General features: G+C 46.9%; 3 protein-coding genes and 7 non-coding genes across 10 annotated transcripts in view; 4 read left to right on the top strand and 6 right to left on the bottom strand.

The window, feature by feature from the left end:
• The window catches only part of snapc4 (small nuclear RNA activating complex, polypeptide 4), a 7,956-nt gene extending 6,654 nt beyond the window's left edge, over nucleotides 1-1,302 (bottom strand). Inside the window, exons 1-6 of the mRNA XM_068760944.1 lie at nucleotides 1,210-1,302; nucleotides 659-772; nucleotides 557-591; nucleotides 311-407; nucleotides 203-231; nucleotides 1-120 (exon numbers count right to left, since the gene is read on the bottom strand). The exon at nucleotides 1-120 is cut by the window's left edge and continues 3 nt beyond it. Coding sequence (XP_068617045.1) covers nucleotides 1-120; nucleotides 203-231; nucleotides 311-407; nucleotides 557-591; nucleotides 659-770 — 393 coding nt within the window. The 5' untranslated portion in view covers nucleotides 771-772; nucleotides 1,210-1,302. The remainder of the gene's footprint in view (nucleotides 121-202; nucleotides 232-310; nucleotides 408-556; nucleotides 592-658; nucleotides 773-1,209) is intronic.
• A 651-nt stretch (nucleotides 1,303-1,953) lies between these two features.
• trnar-acg (transfer RNA arginine (anticodon ACG)) lies at nucleotides 1,954-2,026 on the top strand. The gene has a single exon. It is a non-coding gene; the product is annotated as a tRNA-Arg (tRNA).
• A 389-nt stretch (nucleotides 2,027-2,415) lies between these two features.
• On the top strand, nucleotides 2,416-2,488 carry trnar-acg (transfer RNA arginine (anticodon ACG)). Its single transcript has one exon. It is a non-coding gene; the product is annotated as a tRNA-Arg (tRNA).
• Nucleotides 2,489-2,918: 430 nt separating this feature from the next.
• On the top strand, nucleotides 2,919-2,991 carry trnar-acg (transfer RNA arginine (anticodon ACG)). The gene has a single exon. It is a non-coding gene; the product is annotated as a tRNA-Arg (tRNA).
• Nucleotides 2,992-3,567: 576 nt separating this feature from the next.
• Nucleotides 3,568-18,801, bottom strand: LOC137917980 (regulator of G-protein signaling 3-like). Its single transcript, XM_068760722.1, is given in 27 exon segments — nucleotides 3,568-3,771; nucleotides 3,844-4,010; nucleotides 4,106-4,167; nucleotides 4,343-4,441; nucleotides 4,566-4,612; nucleotides 5,155-5,366; nucleotides 5,455-6,031; nucleotides 6,172-6,341; nucleotides 6,431-6,542; nucleotides 7,006-7,089; nucleotides 7,582-7,838; nucleotides 8,020-8,059; nucleotides 8,285-8,539; nucleotides 8,758-8,854; nucleotides 9,042-9,147; nucleotides 9,290-9,371; nucleotides 12,701-12,945; nucleotides 14,453-14,585; nucleotides 14,809-14,869; nucleotides 14,956-15,009; nucleotides 15,167-15,255; nucleotides 15,475-15,533; nucleotides 17,028-17,078; nucleotides 17,231-17,459; nucleotides 17,531-17,732; nucleotides 17,823-18,011; nucleotides 18,773-18,801. Coding segments are annotated over 27 exon segments (3,912 nt in total).
• On the bottom strand, nucleotides 15,604-15,676 carry trnar-acg (transfer RNA arginine (anticodon ACG)). The gene has a single exon. It is a non-coding gene; the product is annotated as a tRNA-Arg (tRNA).
• On the bottom strand, nucleotides 15,906-15,978 carry trnar-acg (transfer RNA arginine (anticodon ACG)). Its single transcript has one exon. It is a non-coding gene; the product is annotated as a tRNA-Arg (tRNA).
• On the bottom strand, nucleotides 16,565-16,637 carry trnar-acg (transfer RNA arginine (anticodon ACG)). The gene has a single exon. It is a non-coding gene; the product is annotated as a tRNA-Arg (tRNA).
• Nucleotides 16,908-16,980, bottom strand: trnar-acg (transfer RNA arginine (anticodon ACG)). Its single transcript has one exon. It is a non-coding gene; the product is annotated as a tRNA-Arg (tRNA).
• Nucleotides 18,802-20,227: 1,426 nt separating the features above from the next.
• Nucleotides 20,228-23,403, top strand: LOC137918243 (fibrinogen C domain-containing protein 1-like). The gene is made up of 8 exons (XM_068761006.1): nucleotides 20,228-20,299; nucleotides 21,467-21,582; nucleotides 21,656-22,022; nucleotides 22,173-22,305; nucleotides 22,425-22,561; nucleotides 22,679-22,775; nucleotides 22,878-23,057; nucleotides 23,141-23,403. The coding sequence occupies exons 1-8, from the start codon at nucleotides 20,228-20,230 to the stop codon at nucleotides 23,401-23,403; spliced, it is 1,365 nt and encodes a 454-aa protein (XP_068617107.1).
• The last annotated feature ends 1,095 nt before the right edge of the window (nucleotides 23,404-24,498 follow it).

Raw genomic sequence — 24,498 nt, 5'->3', positions numbered from 1 at the left:
CTGCTTGTGATTCTGTCCCAGCAGCGTCTCCAGCTGCTCCAGCGTCTCCTGAATGACCTGCTGGTAGACGAGGTTCATCTGAAGACAGGACTCCACCGACTGAGACAGACCCAGCTCGCTCTAATAAAGACAACAGACGCGGGTGGGTCAGAACCAGAACCCAGCTGGAAACGATGCCGGCGGCCCGGCGGGGGTCACTGACGTCGCTGCTGCCGCTGCCGTCGTCATCGTCTGAAAACAAGAGCAGAACACACGTTTAAATATAAACCAAGAGACAGGTACAGACAGACAGACGGACTGACAGACATACCTGAGACAGAGATGGGGCTGCAGGGTCCCAGAACATTCTCCAGGTTCTGGATCTCCTTCTGGATCTTCTCTCTCTGAGCCAACAGACCAACTGCAGACTGAACGTACACGGGATTCTAAAAACTGACAAACTGCCACCAATAATAATCATCAGGATGCGTGTGTGTGTGTCTGACGAGGCCCAGCCAGGCGTGTTGCCATGGTAACCGACGTGCGACATGTGTTCCTGTGTGCGTTGCTGCCTCACCTCCTCATCCGTGTCGGCGTCGTCCGATTCATCCTCTGAGCAGAAAGACACGGGATGAGAGGCTAGACAGTCAGACAGACAGACAGACAGACAGACGGGTACCTGTCTCACTCCCCAGCTGCTCCAGATCATTGTGTGTCAAGGACAGACTATGTTCCAGCTCCTCGACCTGTCGCTGGAGTCTGTCTCTCTCTGCTGACAGAGAGATCGACATGTCTAGAGAGAGAGAGAGAGAGAGAGAAAGAGACACACACACACACACACACACACACACACGCTTTAGTGTGGCCTTTGTCCATGACAAATGTAATCAGATTCCTCAGAAGCCTTTTCCCAAACCTAGTAGGTAAAACAATGATCAATCTTAGACTTCATCAATAAACCTGATAGATAACGAGCGATGGATCACTTTGACTCTCGCTGTGAACACGCCAAGTGATGTTGTGTTTAATTTAAGGTTTAATCTGATAAAGTCAGAAAGAAAACTTGAAAACGAGGAGTTTCGATCGGAAGTCGTCATCGATAACACAAACTAAACTCTGTTGTTATTGGACTGGACGCATGAAGGACAGCGCAGCGCTGCGCCACTGCGTCACGTGACGCTAACGCTAACATTAGCTTAGCGTCAAACACAAACGCTCAGAGTTCCGGACCTGGAGTCGCTCCGGTTTCTTCTTTCCGTAAAGCGTTTGCTTTTATCTTTCTTCACCGTGTCTTCACATTCGACGTCGACACGCCGTCAAGCGCCAATGAGCGTATAGCTGTCGTTAGCATATTACCCAGCAGGCAGTGCGGCCGGACAACCTCTCTTGCTGTCCATCGTTATTTACCGTCAGTTCCGGTTTAGATTTAAAATGTCTAAGAACAGAAACGCCGCGTTCCAACTGTAACGCCGTTACTCTGTTCGTGTTAATAAAACTAACAAACACACATCCCGAACTGACCGCGGCTCATTTGGTCCGCACCTTAATTTCTCCCCCCCCCCCGAGTTAAAATCCGGTCCGTATTTATTAAGGGAGTTTCTGCCTATGTTATTAAGAAAACAAAGCAAAACGCAATATAATTAAAATATTTCAAAAGGAAGGAAGGAAGGTTGGGAAGGCAAAAATTACGATAAAATACTACAAAACTACGAGTTCGTCTCACGTAATTCTGTACTTATCGTCTTCACCCGGTTCCACGTTTTAAATCATCCGGCATGAAACAACGGTTTTCAAGGAATCAATCTTTCGTCCGTCGGAGGCAGAGAACGATAATAATGTTGAATGACGATCCCGTCTAAACTGTCATCACGTTTATCGTTCATTGAAAAAACACTCAGAAGCAGAGAAGCAGGCGATGGAATGAACTGTTGCTGAGCATCCTCAGAGGAGAGCAGGAAGGACGGGGTAGTCACCGGGCCAGTGGCGCAATGGATAACGCGTCTGACTACGGATCAGAAGATTCCAGGTTCGACTCCTGGCTGGCTCGAATTCGTTTTAGTGGGCTTGCTGTTTCAATACAATTATTAAAGAGTTATTCGCCGTTAAGACTGAGGAATGAGAAATGCGCAGCTCCAGGTCGGTCTACCTATCGCATCGGTTACCGTACCGATGGAGCATGGAATATTTACCATGTTAAATGAGCAACAGGTCAGTTCGACTCCTGGCTGGCTTGTTCCACTTTTGATCATCTTGATAAGTCCCAGCCTCATTCAATCATGAAAATTCATTTCTTCTATGTTTTCATATCATTACAAAATACATTCGAAGGCATTTTATCAAATCTAAAGAAAAATATTCACTTCATCCAGCACCAGAGGTGGATGAAGAGATGGAGACAGATGTTTTATGAGGGAGGGGCTACTTTGCTACCCCCGTGGGCCAGTGGCGCAATGGATAACGCGTCTGGCTACGGATCAGAAGACTCCAGGTTCGACTCCTGGCTGGCTCGTTTCATTATCATCGTGTTTCAAACATGGAAATGGTTCAACACATTTTATTTCCATCGGACTTTGTTTGTTCATCACACAGGAGAGCAAAACCTCCACCACACATTTTAGTAATCTATTTAAATCACAACAGCCTCGTCCCTTCGGAGGACACATAGACTACAAGACTGTTGGGTCGCTCGACAGGGGACAGTCAGAGACAAACTGTCCTCGTGTCCTGGCATCTCCACGTTACAGACTTAATTGTGACACAGATATAACCGATCTTCAGACATGAGAGCAGCTCCGTGCTAATTGCACAGAATCACTGGTCTTTGTACAGTGGAACATAAAATCTAAAAGTTATTTATATTTTAGAATCGTCACTCGGAGCCAATGAGAAGCAGGCGATGGAATGAACTGTTGCTGAGCAGGAAGGTCAAAGGAATCACCGGGCCAGTGGCGCAATGGATAACGCGTCTGACTACGGATCAGAAGATTCCAGGTTCGACTCCTGGCTGGCTCGACTCAGGACGTCCTGCGAAGTTTTCAAATATGAGTTCAACAAGCAGGTGCTTTTGTTATACAGGTTTGAACACTCTTCACTAACGATAGCTCATTTAAGCTATCATTATCATCGCTTGGAGCGATAACATAAAATACGTCTTCTTCAGTCCGGAGGGTGGAGCTAGCTGAAGCATTAACTGTTGACATGAACCGTGCCAACTGGAAACGCTTCGATTTGAAGACGTGAACCAGGACTAGTCTAAAGTCTGCTCCACACGAAGCTTCTGACACGGACAATAAATGATGGCAAAAGTCAAAGAAGCAATTTGACTCAGGTTTGTGGATAAAACTCAATCAAACATTTGATCCAGTGCGATTAAAAAGTGACCACTAAAACTAAACTGAAGATACTCAGTGTTTCTAACAAACTAAAGCAGTTGTTGTTAGACACAAATTAAAAATCAAAACATTTAAATCTGAGGAGCAGCGATATCCTGTTGAATATATGTCCCACAATGCAGCTGGAGCTCTTCCATTTCATTGGTTGCCTCTTGTCTACAGTGCCACTGGAGCCGGTGAGCAGCCAATCAGAGGCTCAGCCTGATCCAGCTGACTCGGCCATGGTCTGTGTGCCCTGATTGGCCAGCTGGGCATAGAGACGAGACTTGAGAAAACGCGGGTAACTGTCGGTCTCCATCAGGCTAAAAATCTGATCCTGAGCCAGTTGGAAGGAGGCAGGGTTAATGTCAAAATGCAGGCTCTGATTGGTTGTTTCTCTGACCGATGAGTCCACGTTGACCTGGAGACAGAGCAGCAGTGTCATATGACGAGTCATCTGACCAACCAGAAGACAGACAGATAGATGGGGTACCTGTCTCGCTGCGCTGGCAGAGATAAACTCTTCGTAGATTTTTGCAGCTTTGGTGGCCATCTTGCTAAGGGGGCATGTTCTCTTGAATGTCTCAACAGCCAACCAGAAGTCCAGGTTCTCCTCGCTGAACTCCGATCTCAGGAAGTGACGGAACACCGCCAGGCCGTCTGACCAATGAGAATGGAGGAAAGAGATTGCACAGTCAATAGAGACGGACTAATATCATGTCCTGTAACTGAGACAGGAAGTGTTGTTTCCTCACAATTATTGGTCAGCAGAACCTCCAGACTCTCCGCCCACCTCAGCACCTCCTTTGTGGATGGTCTGAAAAACAAACAACACACTAGAGCTAGCATAGGAACCAGTTGGAACTGGATGGAACCAGTGTGAATCAGCTGGAACCATTGAACCGGTCGGACAGTTCTGAAACTGGCTTAAACCAGTTTAACTGGTTTAGTCCTTGTTTGGACTCAGGAGGTGGATGAACAAATGTCCCTACCTGTTGTTTCTCAGAGCTTTCTCAAGACTGTTTCCATGGACGCTGGTACTGTTCTTCCGTCGTCGTAGAAATGGGAGGCGGCTTCGAACATCGGCGGCTCTGAAGAGGATGATGAGCCAGACAGTTTTAATATGGAAATGTGTGTGAGGTAGAAAATAGATGTAATCATTATTATTATTTGTACAAACTCAGTTGTGTGTGTTTATACTGCATGTGTTCTTACAGAGTCTTGGTCTTCTTCCTGAGTTCAAGGTTTCTGAAGTCTCCATCCTGAAACCACCAAAGAGCTGAATGTCAGACTAATTTACTGATCTATGCCGCTCTTTTCTGTTCTCTACTGGCCAGTCCTGGTCTCGTCTGTTTTTTTCTGGTCTCTACTGGTCTAGTCTGGTCTGGCCTACTCTTTTCTGGTCTCTACTGGTCTAGTCTGGTTTTAACTAGCCAGTTCTTGTCTCGTCTGGTCTTTTCTGGTCTCTATTGTTACGTCCCGGTCTAGTCTGGTCTCTACTGGTCTAGTCTGGTCTGGCCTGCTCTTTTCTGTTCTCGACTGGCCAGTCTGGGTCTAGTCTGTTTTTTTCTGGTCTTTACTGGTCTAGTCTTGTTTTTACTCGCCAATTCTTGTCTAGTCTGGTCTTTTCTAGTCTCTACTGGTCTGTCCTGGTCTTTTCTGGTCTCTACTGGTCTGTCCTGGTCTTTTCTGGTTGATCCCTGTCTAGTCTGGTCTCTACTGGTCTGTCCTGGACTTTTCTGGGCTCTACTGGTCTGCTCTGGTCTCGTGTTCTGGTTTCCATTGTGATTGTTCCGGGTTCTACCTTTGCTCCGTTGAGGAGCAGCAGCATGTGGTGGAGAGACCCCCCCTCTCTGGTCAGCTGTTTCTTCAGGGTGTGGATGGATGGGCGGCGGGGGGTGGGGACGCGGTCAGAGCTAGCGGGACAAGTAAGGCGATGGATGGTGCTGTCAGAGAGGAAGCGGGGCGATCGAGGTTGTTGCAGCAGAGAACCCTCAGAGAGGGAGCGGCGGAGACCTGAACCACAAACGGAGCCGGATCAGCTCAAAGGTCGCGTTCTACATGAAACCGATTCATGTCTGAGCTGCAGAGGAGCTCGACTGACCCTCAGCTCTGTAGGTGGAGGTCAGCTCCTCAGAACGTCCTCCTTCCTCATCACTCTCCTCCTCTTCCTCCTCCATCATGTTGAAGTGATGAGGACTGATCTGTAGGCCCCGCCCTCCGACTCCTCCCACATTCTCAGATGTTTCTGAGGCACTCTCCCCCTCCCCCTGCTGACGCTCCTCCACCATCTCATCCCGCCTCCTCTTCTTCCTCTCCTCCTCATCCTCCTCTGCACTTCCTCGCTCCTTCCAGACGGGGCTCTTCTGGGTGGTGGAGGACAAGGCAGGAGGCGGGGGAAGAAGCTGAGATGGAATGGGGACGTTTCCAGTAGGAGGTGAGGAGGAGGAGATGTATGGAGAGACAGATGAGAAGGGCGGAGGAGGAGTGGTGGACGAGGAGGGAGAGCTTCGGTTGAATGGAGAGGGGGAGGGAGGTCTGGGGGGGTCGCAGAAGGATGAGTAAGGAGAGGAGGGACTGAGTTGGGGAAGACCAGAGGAGGAGAATGGAGAGGACGGACAATAAAGGAGGTCTGCCTCACGGAGGGAGAGAAGGCCAAAGTCTGGGGGGATGTCTGAGAGCTGAGGAGGAGGGAGGAAGAAGAAGAGAACATGATGATGTCATGCTCTGTGTTTTAGTCCCCTCCCACACGGGTGGAGGTTTCTACCTGGACCACGAAGCATTTTGATTTTGAAAAAGACAACTCCGGTGTCTGACTCACCTGGTGGACATGTCTGGTCTCTGTGGCAACCAGATGTAGATGGATGTTGTCATGGAGACAGAGACTGACCCGGACCTTCTGCTCGACGGTGAACGCCTCCAGACTAAAGAGACAACGCCATCCGGACTGGCAGCACTGGAGGAGGTGGAGGAGGAGGGGCTCTGATGCCGCTAAACACACAACACACCCACTGATACTTCACACACACTACACACAGTATTTTGGTCCAGTGAGGGTTTGTTGGGGGGGTCATGTTTACCCTCTCTTAGCTGGAGGGCGTTCAGGTACAGGGGGCTCTGTAGGACATGGCAGCGTCCGGCGTCATCCTCCCTGGTGAAGAGCAGCAGGTCACTGTAGATCAAGACCGTCACCTGTTCATACAGAAACAGTCTCCGGTTAGGATGTGATGTCACCAGAGTCACCAGAGTGACATCACATCCTAACCGGAGAAGATGAAACATCGACATGTGATGTCATCACATGTCGATGTTTCATCTTCTTCGTTCAGTTTCGCTGAAAAACATGAAAAAGCAGCAGATTCCCAGAAACAGCGTCTGCGTGTGTGTGTGTGTGTGTGTGTGTGTGTGTCATCAGGAGGATCAATTAGTATGTAACTGATCCCGGTTCTGCTGTCAGAGGTCGTTGTGTCCTTCAGGATCAGGTTCTGATCAAGCACTCTGGTGTAGAATCGATCAATAATCAGCAGGCAGAAAAACAGAGGCTCGTTGTATTTTGTCTGCAGTACTAATACTGTGGTACAGGAGAACTGCAGTACTGCTACGTGTGCAGAAGGTGCAGGAACTGCTTGTGTTATTACTGCTGGTATAAATGCACCTTAGCAGGCAGTAGATCAGGCTGGTGTAGAACCATTTCCTCTGCCATCAGCAGGGTTCTGTCTGCACTGCACAGGTCCAGAGGCTGTTTAAAGGAAGAGGACATCAATCCATAAACGATGTGCAAATAAACAGCATGTAAATAACAAAATGAGAACAATCTGGGTTCCGGTTCCAGAATTGACCCTGAATGCACCGATAATCAGGATCTACCTTCTCAGGTTCTAAGCGGCACCTCTTGAGTCCTGACCTGACCAATTTGATGCTGATCTGTTTTAACATTTTGGATCAAGTCTCCAGTAGTAACAGTTTGCTTTGGGTTCTAGGTCAGTTTTGTCAATGGAAAATATCATATGAAATGTTCCTCAGGTTCTGGGTTCATTTCTATGACATTGGACTGTTGATTGATCAGGGTTCTAGGTTCTGACCTGGATTAAGATGAGGTTCTGGTTTGGTTCTGGTTTATAGTTGTACAGCCTCTTACCAATGTTCTGGTTCTGCATCGCGTTCCAGTTTGGGTTTAAGGCTTAATGATCTTGATCAATTTTGGGTTAGGTTAAGGGTTCAAGATGCTGACCTGAACAAAGATGGGAAAGATGAGGGTTTTGGGCGCCAGGCTGACATAGGTTCCGAAGGAGGAGCAGGGCAGATGCGATTGGACGATGGTGCAGTTCTGGTAGTTGCCATAGTTACTGGGTGGGGTTGATGAAGAGGAGGTTGAGGTACGTGGGGGCAAGGTGGCGGTACGGCCAGGGAATGGGAGAGGTGGGGATCCGGGTCGAGGGTCCTGAAGGAGATTATGACCTCTGCTCGGCTGAGTCTGGTACAGGCGCCCTGATGACCAACAGAACAAACAATATTCGTTTATGAGCGATGTGCTGGCGACGCATCCGGGGTGTACCTCGCCTCTAGCCCGTGGTCAGCTGGGATAGGGCCCAGCAACACCCCTGACCCGCAAGGCGGATAAGAAAATGAACGGACGGATGTTTCTCAATATTCAGTGTGGCGGTCATACCGATGGTTCCGTTCCTGTCGTGATAAACCGGCTGCAGCAGCTGAAACGGAACAGAAGAAGAACAGATGATCAAGCTGATCAGAACAAAAGAAACAGGCTCCTCATTTAGGGCCTAAAGCGTCTCCCTCAGGGAAGTCGTTCTACGTTAAGCTCAGGAGTTCTGATCCAGGTAAAAGGTTCTGGTTCAGATGGTGAGTTCTGATTCAGCTAAAAGGTTCTAGCTAAGCTAAAAGGTTGTCGTTCTGGTGCACCCCCTCAGACTCACCTGTCCTCCTGCATTGACAGGCGAAAGGATGATGTAATTGTCTCCGTGTGATGATGTCACTCGGGTGCCCTTGAGTGTGGTGGTGCGAGGTGAGTACTCCTGTTCTTCCTCATCCTCTTCCTCCTCCTCCTCCTCCTTCCCGTCCCTCCATAGAGAACCAAGAGCCCCAAAACTTGACCTGACCCCCGACCTCTGACCTCGTCTGCGGCCATGTTTACTGCGAGGAGGCTGAGTCAGTAGTTTCCTGCTGGTTGCCTAGGAGAACAACAGGGGGGGAGGAGACATAGCTTAGCATTAGACTGCTAACCTCGCAGCCTTCCATTTGATAAACGAGTCACCTGAGAGTAAAGACTAGCCAATAGCAGTGGGTCGACCCGCGGGTCTCCTCCCAGCAGAAGAAACTAATACAGGAAGTACCTGCTGTCACTTCCTGATCTGACCAGTAGGTGTCACTCCGGCTTTTACAGACTCACCGTGTTTTGCGCTGGTGGTCGGAGCAAAGCTTCACATCCTGACCTGAGTTCAGGTAAACCTCTCCACACCACCAACGCAATCTGAGATGCACAACTCCTGCACACACACACACACACACACACACACGCACACGCACACGGTTATATAAGATCATTAAAAAAATAAATAAACTGAGATTATTTAGTAATTATAAGTGAAAATAAAATTAATGAACTACATGAACGACATAATACTACACTACTACGCTCGTATTAGAAACTAGACAGGAAGTGAGTCAGACTACCTGATGGTGTGGGCGAGGTCTGCACACTTCCAGGTCTCTACAGGAAGTCCATTGAGCTGCAGGACAGAGTCTCCCTGACGGAGACCAGACTGATGAGCCGGACCACCTACAAACACACAACAGGCCGAAGGATGATGTCACACACTGCTGGAGGGCGTCGCCAGTGACGTAAGACGCTGGCTTCCCGTGCCATCACAGTGTTTGTTCTGCGGTGACATCACAGGTGTGTACACATGCAGGTGTCTCACCTGAGTCTACAGCCTGGACTCTGACTGGACAGTCAGAACAGATCGTGAATCCAAAACCATCTTGGCCTCGAACAATGTTCACCTGCAGGCAAAGTTATAGAAATTTAACCCTGATGATTTCCTCTGTTTAACATCTCTTCTTAAATTCACCAATTTAAGGCTACTCTACAAATAGACAAGAAATTCACCTTCACTCGCGTGGACCAATAGTTCTGGTTCTTGACATAGATTTACCAAAGTCTAAGGTTGACAGAAGTAGTGGAATGTTCTGCTATATTTGAAATGTTTGAATCATATATTTTTTCTATGTAATAATCCAATAATCCTTTCGCAAGGAGGCAGATTATGAGCTAACTTGTTGTTTCTACTCTGTTCCCATGATGCTCCGTCTGCTCGTGTCTCATCATGCGGCTCACATCCTGAGGGGGGCGCTCTCTGGTCCTCAGTCATGTTGACACAGTTCGGACTGGAGGTCCATCTCCGAGCTGTTTCCATGACTCTGTAAACACCCACAGCGGTGAGGAAAGGTCGACCCCCCCCTCCTCACTTTTTTGTCTCCACAAAGGAAGTTAAATGTCCCCGAGTCACGACTGACAGGCTGATATTAAACCTCTTGAGGAGACCGAGATGCTCAGTGTTTGCGTTTCTCCAACGAGTGCAGTCTGCTTCGCTTTCTCAGAGTCAGCTGACATGTCTGTACACCGAGGTACACAATGACATCTCCACAAAGTGAGATGCTGTGACATCATCAGGCCAGGAGAGTGAACTTCTAGCGAATCGAGTAGGGCTAATTGGATTCCACAAGGATCAATTCAAAGCTCATCCAATCAATGATCTATGTTGTATTTCTGAGGCAGATCAACGGCATTCATGTCCAGTAAACTGAGACGCAGAGCTACAATCCATCCCATAATTAACACCCATCTGATTTGTTGTTCATTTAAGATGATTAGCTCTAAACTTAAACTGGATCGATCGATTGATTGATTGTGTTTGATGAAGCTCCCATCCAGCACGAAACGCAAAGAATTTAACCGCAAAAGAATCTGCGTGTTTGATCAGCTGAATGTTTGTGTAGCCGCGGAGGAGATGGAAGACGACTGTTCAAACACACACACACACGCACACACACACACACACACACACACGCACACACAGGAAACTGATGTTTTTCCTGGGAAATGACAAACAGCCTGCAGTGACATCACAATGGTTAGCCAATCAGAGCGGTCTTGGTTTAATTCAGATTGGTTCCATACTGTACATTTAGTACTATAGGTGTTTTTTAGGATAAGCAGTTACTATGGTAACGAATGTTTGGAGACGGGCCTGGATCGGGCCAGGTGAGCTGTCGAATTAAGTCTAGTGAAAGATTCTGCTGGACTTCACTGATCTCTACTGACATCCAAGAGTTCAGCAGATTCTGGACCTGAGTGACCGTTAAACTGCTGAACAAGGTTCTGGACCTGCAGCAGACAACTAAAAGTTCCTGTATGAAAGTACGCATAGCTATTTAGATATGTAGTAGTAGTAGAACTAGCAGTAATAGTAGTAGTGCTAGTAACGGGTAATACAGAAGTAGAAGTAGTAATATTAGTAGTAGTATTAGTGGACCAGATTGGTACTGTTCTGGAGATACTTTCTACCGACTTCATGAGGAACAGAAAGCGCTGACTGTGAATGTTCAACTGGCCCATCAACCGGTAAACACACCTGTGGCAAGTTCTCTTCAATGCAGACTCGACACAGACGGTGGATTGTGTGCATGATGGCAGGTTCGGGTCCTCCAGCGCGACTGACCCAGAACCAAGAACGAGAACGAGGTCTTATCCAGGTCCAGATTTACAGCGCGGGATCAAAATCTAGTCCTGTCTGGACCGCGAGCCCAGGCCGCATCTAACACAGAACCAGGTCCCAGATTTGAGTCACATCCAGAGGTCGAGAATTTGGACTTCACAAATACTGGGTCAAGACGATAAATCCAATAGATCCGGTGATTCAAATCCAGGCTAAAAAAGAATTACAACCAGGTCCAAAGTGTGCCTCAACAGTGATGAACACGTTTGTAAGAATCAGATTTGTGTTTGTGTGTGTGTGTGTGTGTGTGTGTGTGTGGGAACCGACAGTGAAAAGAATAGCAGGAAACACAGACCCACAAAAACAGTGGATGTATCCCGCCGATAAGACACACACACTTCCTACACACATACACACCACATAAATGCAGTTATTCACAATCTGACACTAACTCCAGTCTCGCGTAAACCAGATTAGCCGTTAGCCGTTATCACAAAGCTTTGCTGCCATGTTTGTTTATTCAAAACCAATCAGAGTCGGTCTTGGGTTGACCAACCCATGGGCTGAGACCATTGGGTGCAGGGTTCTCACAGGGAGACGAGTCCTGCATAAAATGGACTTTTAAACATTTGCATCATCAGTGATCACAAAGATTCTACCATCCTCAGATTTCACTCAAGACAAGATGGTTTAATCCGGACGCCTCTATTTTGCTAACAACAAGAAGCTGGACACGCCCTAATTGAACTCTAGTCCATAAATTAATTCTGATCAATTCATAAAATGTGTGAATGACGTAAATAAACCTGATTTGTCTCTGACGGGAGTTTAATTCAATAAGACAGAACTTTATTCATCCTGGAGGGCAGTGGAAAGAAATCTAAGATAGCCGCTAACAAAATATGCACAATGCCAGAAATACGAACCGGGATACCGGTGAGTAGTAGTAGTACACAGTATGTACTTCAGCGTATGAAAACCAGCTGCAGCCTCCATCTATAATTCATCACATGTGAATCTTTGATGAGAGTTTAAAAAAAAACTGTAAAGTACGCAAGTGCATAGTTGCAGAGTGTCTGCTGCCAGCCATCTCTGATTGTTGGTATGTCATTGACGTTAGCATACTAGCTAGATAAGAGAAGATGTCTTTTTCCTCTCTTCCTCCATGACACTGATAAACAGCGGCGTTAGCGACTACCATCAAGAGCAGTGAATCAGTAACGAGGAGGAAAAGTCAATGTCTACACACCAACAAGTAATCACAAGTCAAGTCCAGTCAGTGAAAAGTCAATAACTTGAGTCACACGTCAAATCAACACCAAGAAAATCAGAAGTCAGGTCTAAAAACGAACCTCAAGTCACTCTCGAAGGAACTCCTAAATCAAGACCCAAGCAAAAACAGAATGATCCTACATCAAATCCCAAAAGAAGATTAAGAAGTTCAAAGAGAGCGGCCCCTGTGTCCCCAACCAAAGACCTAGAATTCCCGACTCGGGTTCTCTGGGTGCGGATAACCTGGCTCATTTGGCCACATACAAAGCTGGTTAAAATCATGTTTCCCCTACTGACGCTTGGCTATGAATATGAATATGTGTCGTGTGTCATGTGACTCACCATCAGTCGCTGGGTCATGCCGCTGTTTCGGATGGCTTGGTGCTGGTCCGCGTTGGCGTACAGCGTGGAGACATAGCTACCGTAGTTGATGTTGGTGGGTTTGAGCTTCTGAAGGCTGTGGTTGGTCAGGTCTTTGAGTCCAGCGGTGCTGGTGCTGGTGCTGGTGCTGTTTGACAGCTTGGATGTGGTGGCGATATTGTTCAGGTCGGTATCCGGAGTGGAATCCGGAGTCTTTCTCAGGTCTGCTGCTAGAAGATAACCACCATCATCATCACCTGCGGCATCGTCCCAAGACCAGGCAGTGTTTTTCCAGAACATCATGAGTGTCCGCAGAGCAGACTGGACCAGAGTTTGACTGGATGGGACTGGCAGACTATCCTCAGGCAAGACTCTACCTGACTGGACCAGAACGGACTGATCTCAGACCAGCCTGGTTAAGATGGATGACTAATAGTTTGGGTAACACGTCTCTTGGATGACCGGCAGCAATCAGGAGATATAAACAGACAGGCATCCAACACTGAACCAACAACTGCCGCCGTCCAACGGACTCATCCGGAAGTTCTCCCTGTCCACCAACACTCCCTACAATACACGATAGACCAGGATTGATGTCTAATCAACAATCAATAAATTAGTTCAAGATCAGTAACTCGGCTCAACTCAACTCAGACGACGGGACGACAGCCAGGCATCCCTGAGAACGCACTGGATCCTGATTGGATTCAATTCAAACCTGAGGTAAAAGTACTGCTGACAAACACTGCATCCACTGATGGTACGCCTGACAATACTACTAGAACTACTGACAGTACTACTGTGGTACTATAAGTAAAGTTCAAAATACACGCGTCCAAAAAGAAGAAGATGATGTCTGTTTTCTTCTGTCGTTCCTTTTCTCTCTGATCTTTCGGGGCAAACGAGTGTCAGATCTCAGTGTGATGTCAGAGAGAGAGAGAGAGAGAGAGCGGGAGGGAGGGAGGAGGAGAGAGCGGGATGGAGAGAAAGAGCGCGGGCGGGATTCACACTGAAACAGATGAGAGTTGTGGGGATGGGGGGGGACAGAAGTATTGTGAAGGGAACATGGTTACTGGGCAGCTTCTCATCACCATAGTAACAGAGTGGACCCCCAGGGAGTGAAAAAGAGAGCAGGAGTCAGCTTTGATCTATGTCTACATCTGCTTGCTCAGCCATCATATAGATTTCCATATGGGGCAGACTGTGTGTGTCCTGAGGTGTTTTGTTAGCGCTAATGAAGCTAGCATGGTAGCCCGTGTGTTTAGACTGACCATTAACACGACAATACTTTTGCTGAAGAGTTTTTTTCTTTGTGTTTTCAAAAAGTTCTTCTATCACATGGTGGTATTTTCAAAACGATCCACTCACACGCAGGGCTGCAACTTTAACACTGTAGTAAGTATGCCAGGCCAGTAGATGGCAGTATAGAATAAGAGTACTGCATCAAAAGGCAATACAGTACAGAATAGCAGTTTGTCAGTGTAGTTTGTGCAAGTAAATCAGCTTTGAAGAATGCGCTCAAACTAAAAAATATGTTTGGACATGGAACTAAAGCCTTCTTAAATTCTTTACAACATAAATTAAATTAAGAAATGGAGTTAAAAACGTAATTTTATCAGCAGCAACTATTTTGTCTCCGACTGACTTCTGATGAGTTTTAAACACTAATTGGAACTTAACCAATCAGCTGCAAGACGTTTCTTCATCTTAGCCAATCAGGTCACCTCAACTCACCGAAGGGCGGTGTTAGGTCCTCTGCAGCCCCATCCTTCAGACTCCTGATTGGCTTGCTCTGCTGTGATGTCACTCTCAGGTGTTTTCTCTGCCCTATTTCCTCCCTCAGCAGGTAGAACCAACCGGTGACAAGCTGCCAAACAGAAAGGGGGTGGAGCCGTATTGTTGAACACACCTGTGTTGGCTAGATGGAAATTTTGACGTGTTTATGGTTTTCATTAACATCATGTTGTCTCCATCATGTGACTTCATTACTCAATAAAAGAATAAACACCACCAGAATAACAAAAGTGAAATGTTTCCCTTCAGCCAATCAGGATGAAGAATCCGTAGTCTGTTAAATTGTTAAAACTAACCTTTGAGGATGAGACAAGAGACTTAATCCCAAAGCTCATGCAGCCAATCAGATGAGTGCACCTGATGAGAGAGGGAGGAGGGAAGTCTTTTACATTGCAGAACCATTGAAGTACCACTTCCTACAAGGAGGTTTCAGCTCAAATCACCTGCTGAACACTGAAATCAACAACCTGCTTAGGACAAGGTCATCTCTGACACACCTGAAACACACACACACACACACACACACAGGTTTATATTAATTATTCTCAAATGAGTAAAGCAGACATCTTTATTTTTATTGGCTGAGGGAGGGCCAGTGAGCATGTGTGTGTGTGTGTGTGTGTGTGTGTGTGAGTGTGTGTTTGTGTGTCTCACAGTTTAAACTTCTGTTGGTATTGTGGGTTCTTGGTGTTCAGAACAGCTGGAGTCGTCATGGTGACGCTGCGGTCAGATGTCATGGCCAGCTACACACACAATATATATTTTTCTTAATAGACAATGAGGTTATCAGACATTAACAATAAACAGTTTCTATAATCTATAATCAATATTTCGTTTCATGTATTATGGCATCATCATCAGGTCATATTCACAAACACTCAGATGACTCATGACTGGCTGGCACCAGTACAGCTGCTGTGATTGGTCGTCCACAACAGGAAGTGCGTGCAGTGTTTATTTACCTTGACGTAGGAGTCACATGACTTCTGGGATTTTCCCATCAGCCCTCTGGCCTCGTGAACTAGAAAGTATAAAAGTTTTTTGGTGAGTCAGTGTAGACGTCTTAATAAGGATGTCCTCTAAAACTGACGCGAGCCAGCCAGGAGTCGGACCTAGAACCTTCTGATCCGTAGTCAGACGCGTTATCCATTGCGCCACTGGCCCACATCCTTAGCACCGCAGCCCCTCCCTCATAAAACATCTGTCTCCAGTGAGCCTGCCCAGTGAATAACATTGATGACACGCCCATCTCTGGTGCTGGATGAAGTGAACGTTTTCCTTTAGATTTGATAAAATGCCCTCGAATGTATTTTGTAATGATATGAAAACATAGAACAAACGAATTATCATGATTGAAAGAGGCTGGGACTTATCAAGATGATCAAAAGTGAGTCGAGCCAGCCAGGAGTCGAACCTGGAATCTCCTGATCCGTAGTCAGACGCGTTATCCATTGCGCCACCGGCCCTCCATGCATTCCCGAGCAGCCCCTCCCGAATTGACTCCTGGTTGGCTTTAGACAGTTTCACTGGAATTACTCTTCACATTAAATTTTGAGGAGGAGGAGGAGAATGTTTTTCTTTACAATTGATAAGACGCCTTTGAATAAAATCTGCATTGATGTGAACACAGAACAAATGACGTGTTAACAGTGCGGTACACTGGCTCCACTGTGGAGAACAGGAAGTAGGAAGTCGGTGCAGAGGGTCATCAACACGGCCCAAAAGATCATGGGCTGTCCTCTGCCCTCCGTGGAGGACGTCGTAAAATATCGCTGCCTCAACAGACCCAAGGCCATCCACCGGGGACCCGCCCATCATCTCTTTGACCTGTCGCCCTCTGGACGGCGCTACAGGTCAATCAAATCCCACATCACCAGACTGTCTCACAGCTTCTTCCCATGGGCCATACGGACACCGAATAACAATTAAAGCAATCATCTTCACATGCTATAATTATCCTAAACACTGCGTTTAATTTCATTGTATCACCGTGTGTGATAATCAATAAAGTGCTATTCTATTATGCAAACGGGAAGTCTATCAAAAGCGACCTGAGCCAGCCAGGAGTCGAACCTGGAACCTTCTGATCCGTAGTCAGACGCGTTATCCATTGCGCCACTGGCCCGGTGAATGCTGCCTCCTTCCTGCTCTCCTCTGAGGATGCTCAGCAACAGTTCATTCCATCGCCCGCTTCTCATTGGCTCCGAGTGAAGCTTCTGAGTTTTAAATTCACTAAAATATAAATAACTAATCTAGAGATAATCTAGTTTACTCTAATTGAGAGTTACAAAAAGTCAAAACCTAAAAGTAGATCACTAATTACATGAGCACACAAAACTCTTGCTGGCTTTTCATTCATAAACGGATTGAAACAGGAAGTCCACGAAATCTGAGTCAAGCCAGCCAGGAGTCGAACCCGGAACCTCCTGATCCGTAGTCAGACGCGTTATCCATTGCGCCACTGGCCCTCCAGTACTGCAGTTGAAGAATTATGCTGGACCTGGTCCTGACTTACCATGAATGACAATGTGTCCTTCCTCTGGAACGACCGACAGCCTTAGCTGACCTGTACATATATATATATAAAGAGAGAGAGAGAGAGAGAGAGAGAGAGAGATGACGACAGCCTGTTTCTGTTGATCAGTGACACTTCTGGTTATTGTAATGGATAGTCGGATGTTGGATGGATGGATGGATGGATGGACCAACCAGTCATACCTCTCCCTCTGAACACAGCTGGGCGGATCTTGGTCCTTCTCCTCTCTTTAGTAATCCCCTCAGACCTGGTCCTGGTTCTTAGAACCTCCCCCTCTCCTATGTAGGTCTCTGGACCCGGGATTCTCTCCAACCTCCTCCTTCTGGATCTGTCCTCTCTGGAGTGACCGGAGACCAAACCTGCAGTACTTCGTCGCCTCTCTGTGGACCTGGTCCTGGTCCTGGTCCTGACCTGAATCAGAGCAAACACAGATCAGCTGGTGTTTTAGAACCAGTATCAGACGGAGTGTAGCTCGAACTGACCTCAGAGTTGGACTTTGTCCGTGCGATCCAGGTTGATCTCCTCTGGTCATTCTGGGTTTCAGTGGGTCCTGGATTAGTCTGGTGCTGAACCGGTTGGGGCTCTTTGGTCCAAACAGGGATCTTGGTCTTTCTGATCACAGCTTGCCTTACGTCAGCTCTGCAGGACTGGACCTCACCTGCAGACCGTAATCCAGATCCAGTCCCGCCTACGGTTGCGGATCCAAGATGGGAACACCTGCTACAATACATCAGTAACCAATTTGATCAATAATCAATCTGAAGAGCAGCAAAGTGCGCTCACCTTCTGTGTTCTCTCTGTGTTCTCGTGTTCCTCAGCGGAATGTCTCCAGGTCCACGGTTCTCTTTGCAGCCTCCTGTTGTCCTCCTCCTCTCCTCCCTCGCCTCTCTGCACCTCCTCTTTACGGCGGGAGGCTGATGGTGGGCCTCGTCGTGCAGCTGGAGGACAGCTCCGCCAGAAGGCCTATCAGAGACAGCTGGTGTTATACCCGCCGTGACCAGCAGGGGGAGTCACTGAATGGGCAGAGAAGCCCTTTTGAATTTAACACATTCTGTCGTCTATAAGAATGTATTTAATGAATTTAAACATCTTCCTGTCTACAGTGCAAAAATAAAATCACAATAAAATTCATGCATTTAAATGTAAACGATGGTGATGATATGAAGTGTTGTGTTATTATTAATGCTCAGATCCTGGCTCAGAAGGTGGACTAGCAAGAACTCTGCTCTCCCGTCTGGATGGTGATGTTCAGGCTCACGTTTCATCCAGTTTTAACAAACACATAAACCTCCAGCTAATTTGGAGTAAGAGGCAGGAGGTGGAGCTGCAGCTCGTCACGCTGATCGAGGCTAACGAGGAGGATTACGGGATTAACACACACATTAGTGAGTTGTTGCGAGGACTCCTCACATCCCTACAGTTTATTATGGGGCAGTTTAATTGTCTCTCAGAATTAAAACTGATCCTGGATCTGATTTAATCATCACTCAGGTGGGAAATGTTAACACTACTGTTATCACACTACTGTTATCACACTACTGTTATCACACTACTGTTATCACACAACTTCATTCAGCAAAGCTCATATTTCTGAGTCAGAAGTTTAAATATAATATTTATGAAACTAAAACTTTATTTTGTTTTAATCAGTTTGACAAGCTTCTCCTGTAGAAATACAGACCACTCTGCCTCCCAATTCAAATAAAGGAAAGGTTCACTCTCACCGTTTCCTGTTGCAAATAGACGCTTCCATCAGTAACCTAGTTAACCAGCTAACTTGCCCACTAACCAGACGACTGACTGAATCTAACGGGTCAGTCGTGCTCTGTTTACTCTCTTTCTGCTCAAACTCAAACTCATCTAATTTTCCCTCTGAAGGACAAAATTCAAACTGGGAGCAGATTTTCACCTCATCAAGTTAAGTCAAACCGACTGAACTGTTTCCTGTCTGCACTTTCCACATAAAAGTCTTGCTTTAAAGTAAAGTTATTAATAATATCACTCATTTGTTCAAAATCTAACACTTATTTTTTCAGCAAAAATCGATATAAAATGTTTGTAGCTCAACGTCTGCGACGTGCTTCTGATCCTGCTCCAGGCTCCGTGAGCTGGCGGTGCAATGCTTTTAATGTGAAAAGTCTGTGTCAGTTTCCTGTGTGGTTGATGTCACAGCACTCACTTTCTGCTGTCCACATGTGTTTGTCATTAACAGAGAGGGCTGTTACCATAGCAACAGACCAGATTCCACACACGCCTCCGCCCTTCATGCATGGTTCAGTTTGGATATTGATCATTGATTTGATCAGTGATCATATGGCCCTAAATCAAAGTGTAATCATGTGACATTAAAGTGGAGCAGAAATATGAAAGCAGTAGATTTTAAATCCAATTTAACACACACATACACAAATACAACACATACATGTTTGTATATATATATACATACATATATATCACAATACGTTTCTGCATAGATCAGCAATTACATCTAGTCTTTAGATTTAAATACAACCAAATCTGGTGCCCAGATTTAAAATTATTTACAAACAGAAGGGAGACACGCCTTAAATGACTCTTAGCCAATCAGCTACAGATTAAACAGGACCTGACACTCTCTCTCTCTCTCTCTCTCGCTTGACTCTCGGCCGCTGACCAACAGGTCATCTCTCTCTCTCGTCTTCTGAGGGTCACTCTTTGTTTCCATGGCGATCTGAACATAAACATTTTCAAACTAAAACTAACTGGATGCCTTTTAACATCAAATCAACTGGATCCTGAAGACAGAGAAGTAAATGTATTTATTACTAATGTCATTCGATAGATAGATCGATAGATAGATAGATAGATAGATAGATAGATAGATAGATAGATAGATAGATAGATAGATAGATAGATAGATAGATAGATCGATAGATAGATAGATAGATACTTACTGCATCCAGCACTAGTTCTGCCTATTAGAACATTCAATAGTTTCAATAGCTGCTCTTTAGGTACCAAATACAGTAGTTGAGATTGTTTACGTGGATCTGGCAAAGTAGTCGGAGAAGTAATATTCGAGGTCACTGAAAAGATCGAATAGATTTATTTCTTCTCCTGAACCTTTTTAAGGCCACAGATAAGGTTCTAAAACCTGAAGGAATGTCATATATCGCGTGTGTTTGTCTTTCAGGATCACGATGAACGACAGGTGGACCATTATGAACAACAGCAGCTCCGAACTGGACAGCAAACAAGCAAACAAACACAAGGTGCACGCCCCATTAGTCACCTTCACCCCACCATTATAGCCATTATCCGTTGTCCCAGTATAAACTCCATAAAGGATAGACATACTATTGATTTTATATTCAGGGTAGTGTGACATTTTAGATGTAGTGACATAAAACCGGAGATTTAAAGCTCTAGAGCAGCTCTCAGGAGTAACTCAAAGATGAAAATGTCTACAGATTGAGGCGACAGCATGAGGTCCAGGAGCTCCTTATCCTCCAATCAGAGGAGGAGATCATCCGCCATGTAACAGGGGTGATCAATGAATACATGCTGTTATTATATCTGTCCGTCCGCCTGTCTGACAGACAGACCCACAGACAGACAGACAGTAACAGCCCTGCCGAGAGTTCATTTGTGCTAATCTGGATTAAAATGTCAGATCAAAGTGTCTCTAATCTGGAGCAGCTGTCGCCTTCACTGACAACATCTACAGATTAGACACTCCAGGATACCGAGACACGTTCCCCTATAACCCCACCCAGAACCCCCCCAGAACCACACCCAAACCTGATGCACATCCCCCCCAGAACCCCCCCAGAACCACACCCAAACCCGATGCACATCCCCCCCAGAACCCCCCCAGAACCACACCCAAACCTGATGCACATCCCCCCCAGAACCCCCCCAGAACCACACCCAAACCTGATGCACATCCCCCACCCAGAACCACACCCAAACCCGATGCACATCCCCCCCAGAACCACACCCAAACCTGATGCACATCCCCCACCCAGAACCACACCCAAACCCGATGCACATCCCCCCCAGAACCACACCCAAACCTGATGCACATCCCCCCCAGAACCACACCCAAACCCGATGCACATCCCCCCCAGAACCACACCCAAACCTGATGCACATCCCCCACCCAGAACCCCCCCAGAACCACACCCAAACCTGATGCACATCCCCCCCAGAACCCCCCCAGAACCACACCCAAACCCGATGCACATCCCCCACCCAGAACCCCCCCCCCCACACACACACAACCAAACCAATCGCACATCCCCAGCCCACAACTCATCTCCTTCATCAGGCTGCTGTCAACATTTTGTGTGCGTGTGTGCGTGTCTGTGTGTGTGCGTGTGTGCGTGTGTGTGTGTGTGTGCGTGTGTGCGTGTGTGTGTACGTGTGTGCATGTTCAGAGATGCTACAGCTTCCTGCTATGGTCTGTCTTCCTGTTGGTCATCATAGCAGCCGTCGTCACAGCAACAGTCATCTTCCTGTACTTGTACAAGTATCCTCTGCCCTTCATCAGCAGGTAAACGCACCCGACTGTCTGACCTGTCTGTCTGTCCATCTGCCTGACTGTCGGTCTGTTATTGTCGTCATAGCAACAGTAGCTCGTCGCCCTCCCCTCTGATCTTGACCAACCCCAAAGACTCTGGTCCCCTGGTGTCGGTGTCACGCGTCACAGAGGGACAGCCAATCGGCATCTTCCTGGACCCAAACTGTCCCGACTACGGCGAGAAGTTTGTCCGCTGGGAGGCCCTGCAGAACTCCCTGCTCAGAGCATTGTCCAATCACAATGCAGACGACTGGCCGGAGACAGGATTGGTCCAGAAGCTGACAGACGAACTAAAGGTGTTATTAGGCCACGCCCACAAACTGAGACTGGAAACGGATTTTTTGAAAAACGGTCAAAATGTTCTGGACCAAAGACTGGATGGACTGCAGAGTGAACAAAGCCACATCATACAGGTGAGACAGGCCAAACATGACGTCACAAACTGAATATGATGACGTAATATGATACCTGTACCTGAAAGGTACACGTGAAAAACGTTCGTCATATATTAATGGATTAAAAAGAGGACATAGAGTAAAAGCCTGCGTCTCTTACCTGTCCAGGTGTTATCTGAAAGCCACTCAGGTGTGTTGAAGTTGGCTGCAGGATTCAGTGATTCTCTACTCAGCCTGCAGAGGGAGACAGAGAGTCTGAGGACGCTGAACAGTGAGCTCAAGGGAGGCAGCAAGTATGCAGGTACCATATTACACACAGAACTGCACACTGTAATACACGGTAATACACAATATTACACACTGACCCACTACCTGTGTGTGGACAGCGGTTGTATTTCACCGTGTTTCCTTCCTCCTCAGCGGTCAGACCCAGAGACTGCAGCGATGTCATGGCTGCGGGCGGCCAGCAGGACGGAGCCTACTCTGTGTTCCCGACTCACGACCCTGACGGATTCGTGGTTTACTGTGACATGACCACAGATGGAGGAGGCTGGACGGTATGTTGTACACGCAGGTGGCCCTCGGGTGGTGTGAGGTGAAAGACATGTTAATGATGGAGTGTGTGTGTGTGTGTGTGTGTGTGTGTGTGTGTGTGTGTGTGGGTGGGTGGGTAGGTGATCCAGAGGAGAGAAGACGGCTCTGTGAATTTTTTCCGAGGCTGGGAAGCGTACCGAGATGGGTTTGGAAAAACTACAGGGGAGCACTGGCTAGGTCTGACACACACACACACACACACACACACACACACACACACACTGTCCCATAGACCTACACTGCTTGACGGCCTGCCTAACCTGTCTGTCTGCCTCTCAGGTCTCCAGAGGATCTATTCTCTCACCAGGTCAGGTGGTTATGAGTTGCGTATCGACATGGCGGACTTTGATAACGCCACGGCGTTCGCTCACTACGCTGATTTCTCTGTTGGTCGAGACTCCGTGAACCCAGATGAGGACGGTTACCCGCTGACTGTGGACCAGTACTCCGGGACAGCAGGTACAGGTGTTAGTAATACTGCAGTACCACTGCAATACTGCACGGTACTACCGAATACTCAGAGGTGCTGGTCTGCTCACCAGGCGACTCCCTGCTGAAGCACTCTGGGATGCAGTTCACCACCAAAGACCGGGACCAGGACCAGTCGGAGAACAACTGCGCCACGTACTACCAGGGTGCGTGGTGGTACCGTAACTGCCACACCTCAAACCTAAACGGGCAGTACCTGAGAGGAGGCCACGCCTCCTACGCCGATGGCGTGGAGTGGTCGAGCTGGACGGGTTGGCAGTACTCGCTCAGGTTCACCGAGATGAAGATTCGACCTCACACTAAACGGGACGGCTGATCACCTGGTCCTGACCCCCCCGACCTTTGAACTGACCTTTAGTTTGTATGTCGTTTCAGCGCTCTTCTTATTGATGATGTCACGAGATCAAACTGTATTAGAGGCGTGTGATGTCACAGACTCACCCAGACACATGAATAAATCTCATTATTTAAATGTTGGAATCCTCTTTCAGCTTATTGTTGAAATCTGTCATGTTTCCTGTGACCTTTGATGACATACTCGTGTTGCTATTAACTTCAATGGATGTAGTAAGAAAAAAAGAATTAGTTACAGGTACTTTTTATCTGAGGGAAATACAACAGAGGTACTACTATGTACTAGAAAAGGAGCTCATTTGTGAAGCATTTAATTTTACTTTTATTGTCCCAGGCATAAGAAGAATACAATCACTATAAACTGTACATGTCATGGATTCAACCGCATCTGTAGTCTTTTCATTGTTTACATTTTTATTTTCAGAACTGCTCAGTCAGTGTTAAGGGTGGAAGCATCATTCCTTCATTCATTCTTTCAATAATCAATCAAATGATTTGATCATTATTAACTCTTTGATTTGACCACTCCTTTGTAATGAATTTTATCACCTTCAGTTTTATTAAATGCGTTTTGTTACTCTCACTCCTCGTGCTTGTTCTTTCTTAAAGTGAATAAAATTATAATTCTTATTTTTTTTTTCTTAGATTTCGTTCTTTCTCTTCGCAGCGACTCATTCAAAGACTTCCTGGTGTGGGCGGTGACCAACAGCGCCGCGCTTCCGTGTGGTGACGTCAGCGTCACTGACGCACACGTAAACCGAGAGAGAGAGAAATAAAACCCTCCTCCTTTTGATTCGCGGGAAAAGTTAAAAAATGGCGACGGGTGAATTTTGAAGTTTAGCGCCACGAAAACGGAGGAGGAAAGAGAGAGAGAGAGAGAGAGAGAGAGAGAGAGACGGACAGAGACAGAGACAGAGACAGAGACAGAGACAGAGACAGAGAGACAGAGACAGAAGACACGGGCTACTTGTCTGTCTGTCTGTCTTTCTGCGGAACCGCCGCCCGTCTGTGTGTCTGCGTCGGAAGACAGGTGGAAACTCACCGGGTCGTCTAAGGT

This window comes from Brachionichthys hirsutus, chromosome 4, assembly GCF_040956055.1.
Source record: "Brachionichthys hirsutus isolate HB-005 chromosome 4, CSIRO-AGI_Bhir_v1, whole genome shotgun sequence".
Classification (NCBI taxonomy): domain Eukaryota; kingdom Metazoa; phylum Chordata; class Actinopteri; order Lophiiformes; family Brachionichthyidae; genus Brachionichthys; species Brachionichthys hirsutus.
Note: the sequence above shows the minus strand (reverse complement) of the source record. Positions and strands in the feature narration are given on the sequence as shown.

Excerpts from the sequence above, each read along its gene's own strand:
- LOC137918243 (XM_068761006.1), top strand. The coding sequence starts at position 20,228 with ATGAACGACAGGTGGACCATTATGAACAACAGCAGCTCCGAACTGGAC. Across the intron at positions 22,306-22,424 it reads GGGAGGCAGCAAGTATGCAG|CGGTCAGACCCAGAGACTGC; the intron begins GTACCATATTAC and ends CTTCCTCCTCAG. Across the intron at positions 22,776-22,877 it reads TACAGGGGAGCACTGGCTAG|GTCTCCAGAGGATCTATTCT; the intron begins GTCTGACACACA and ends TCTGCCTCTCAG.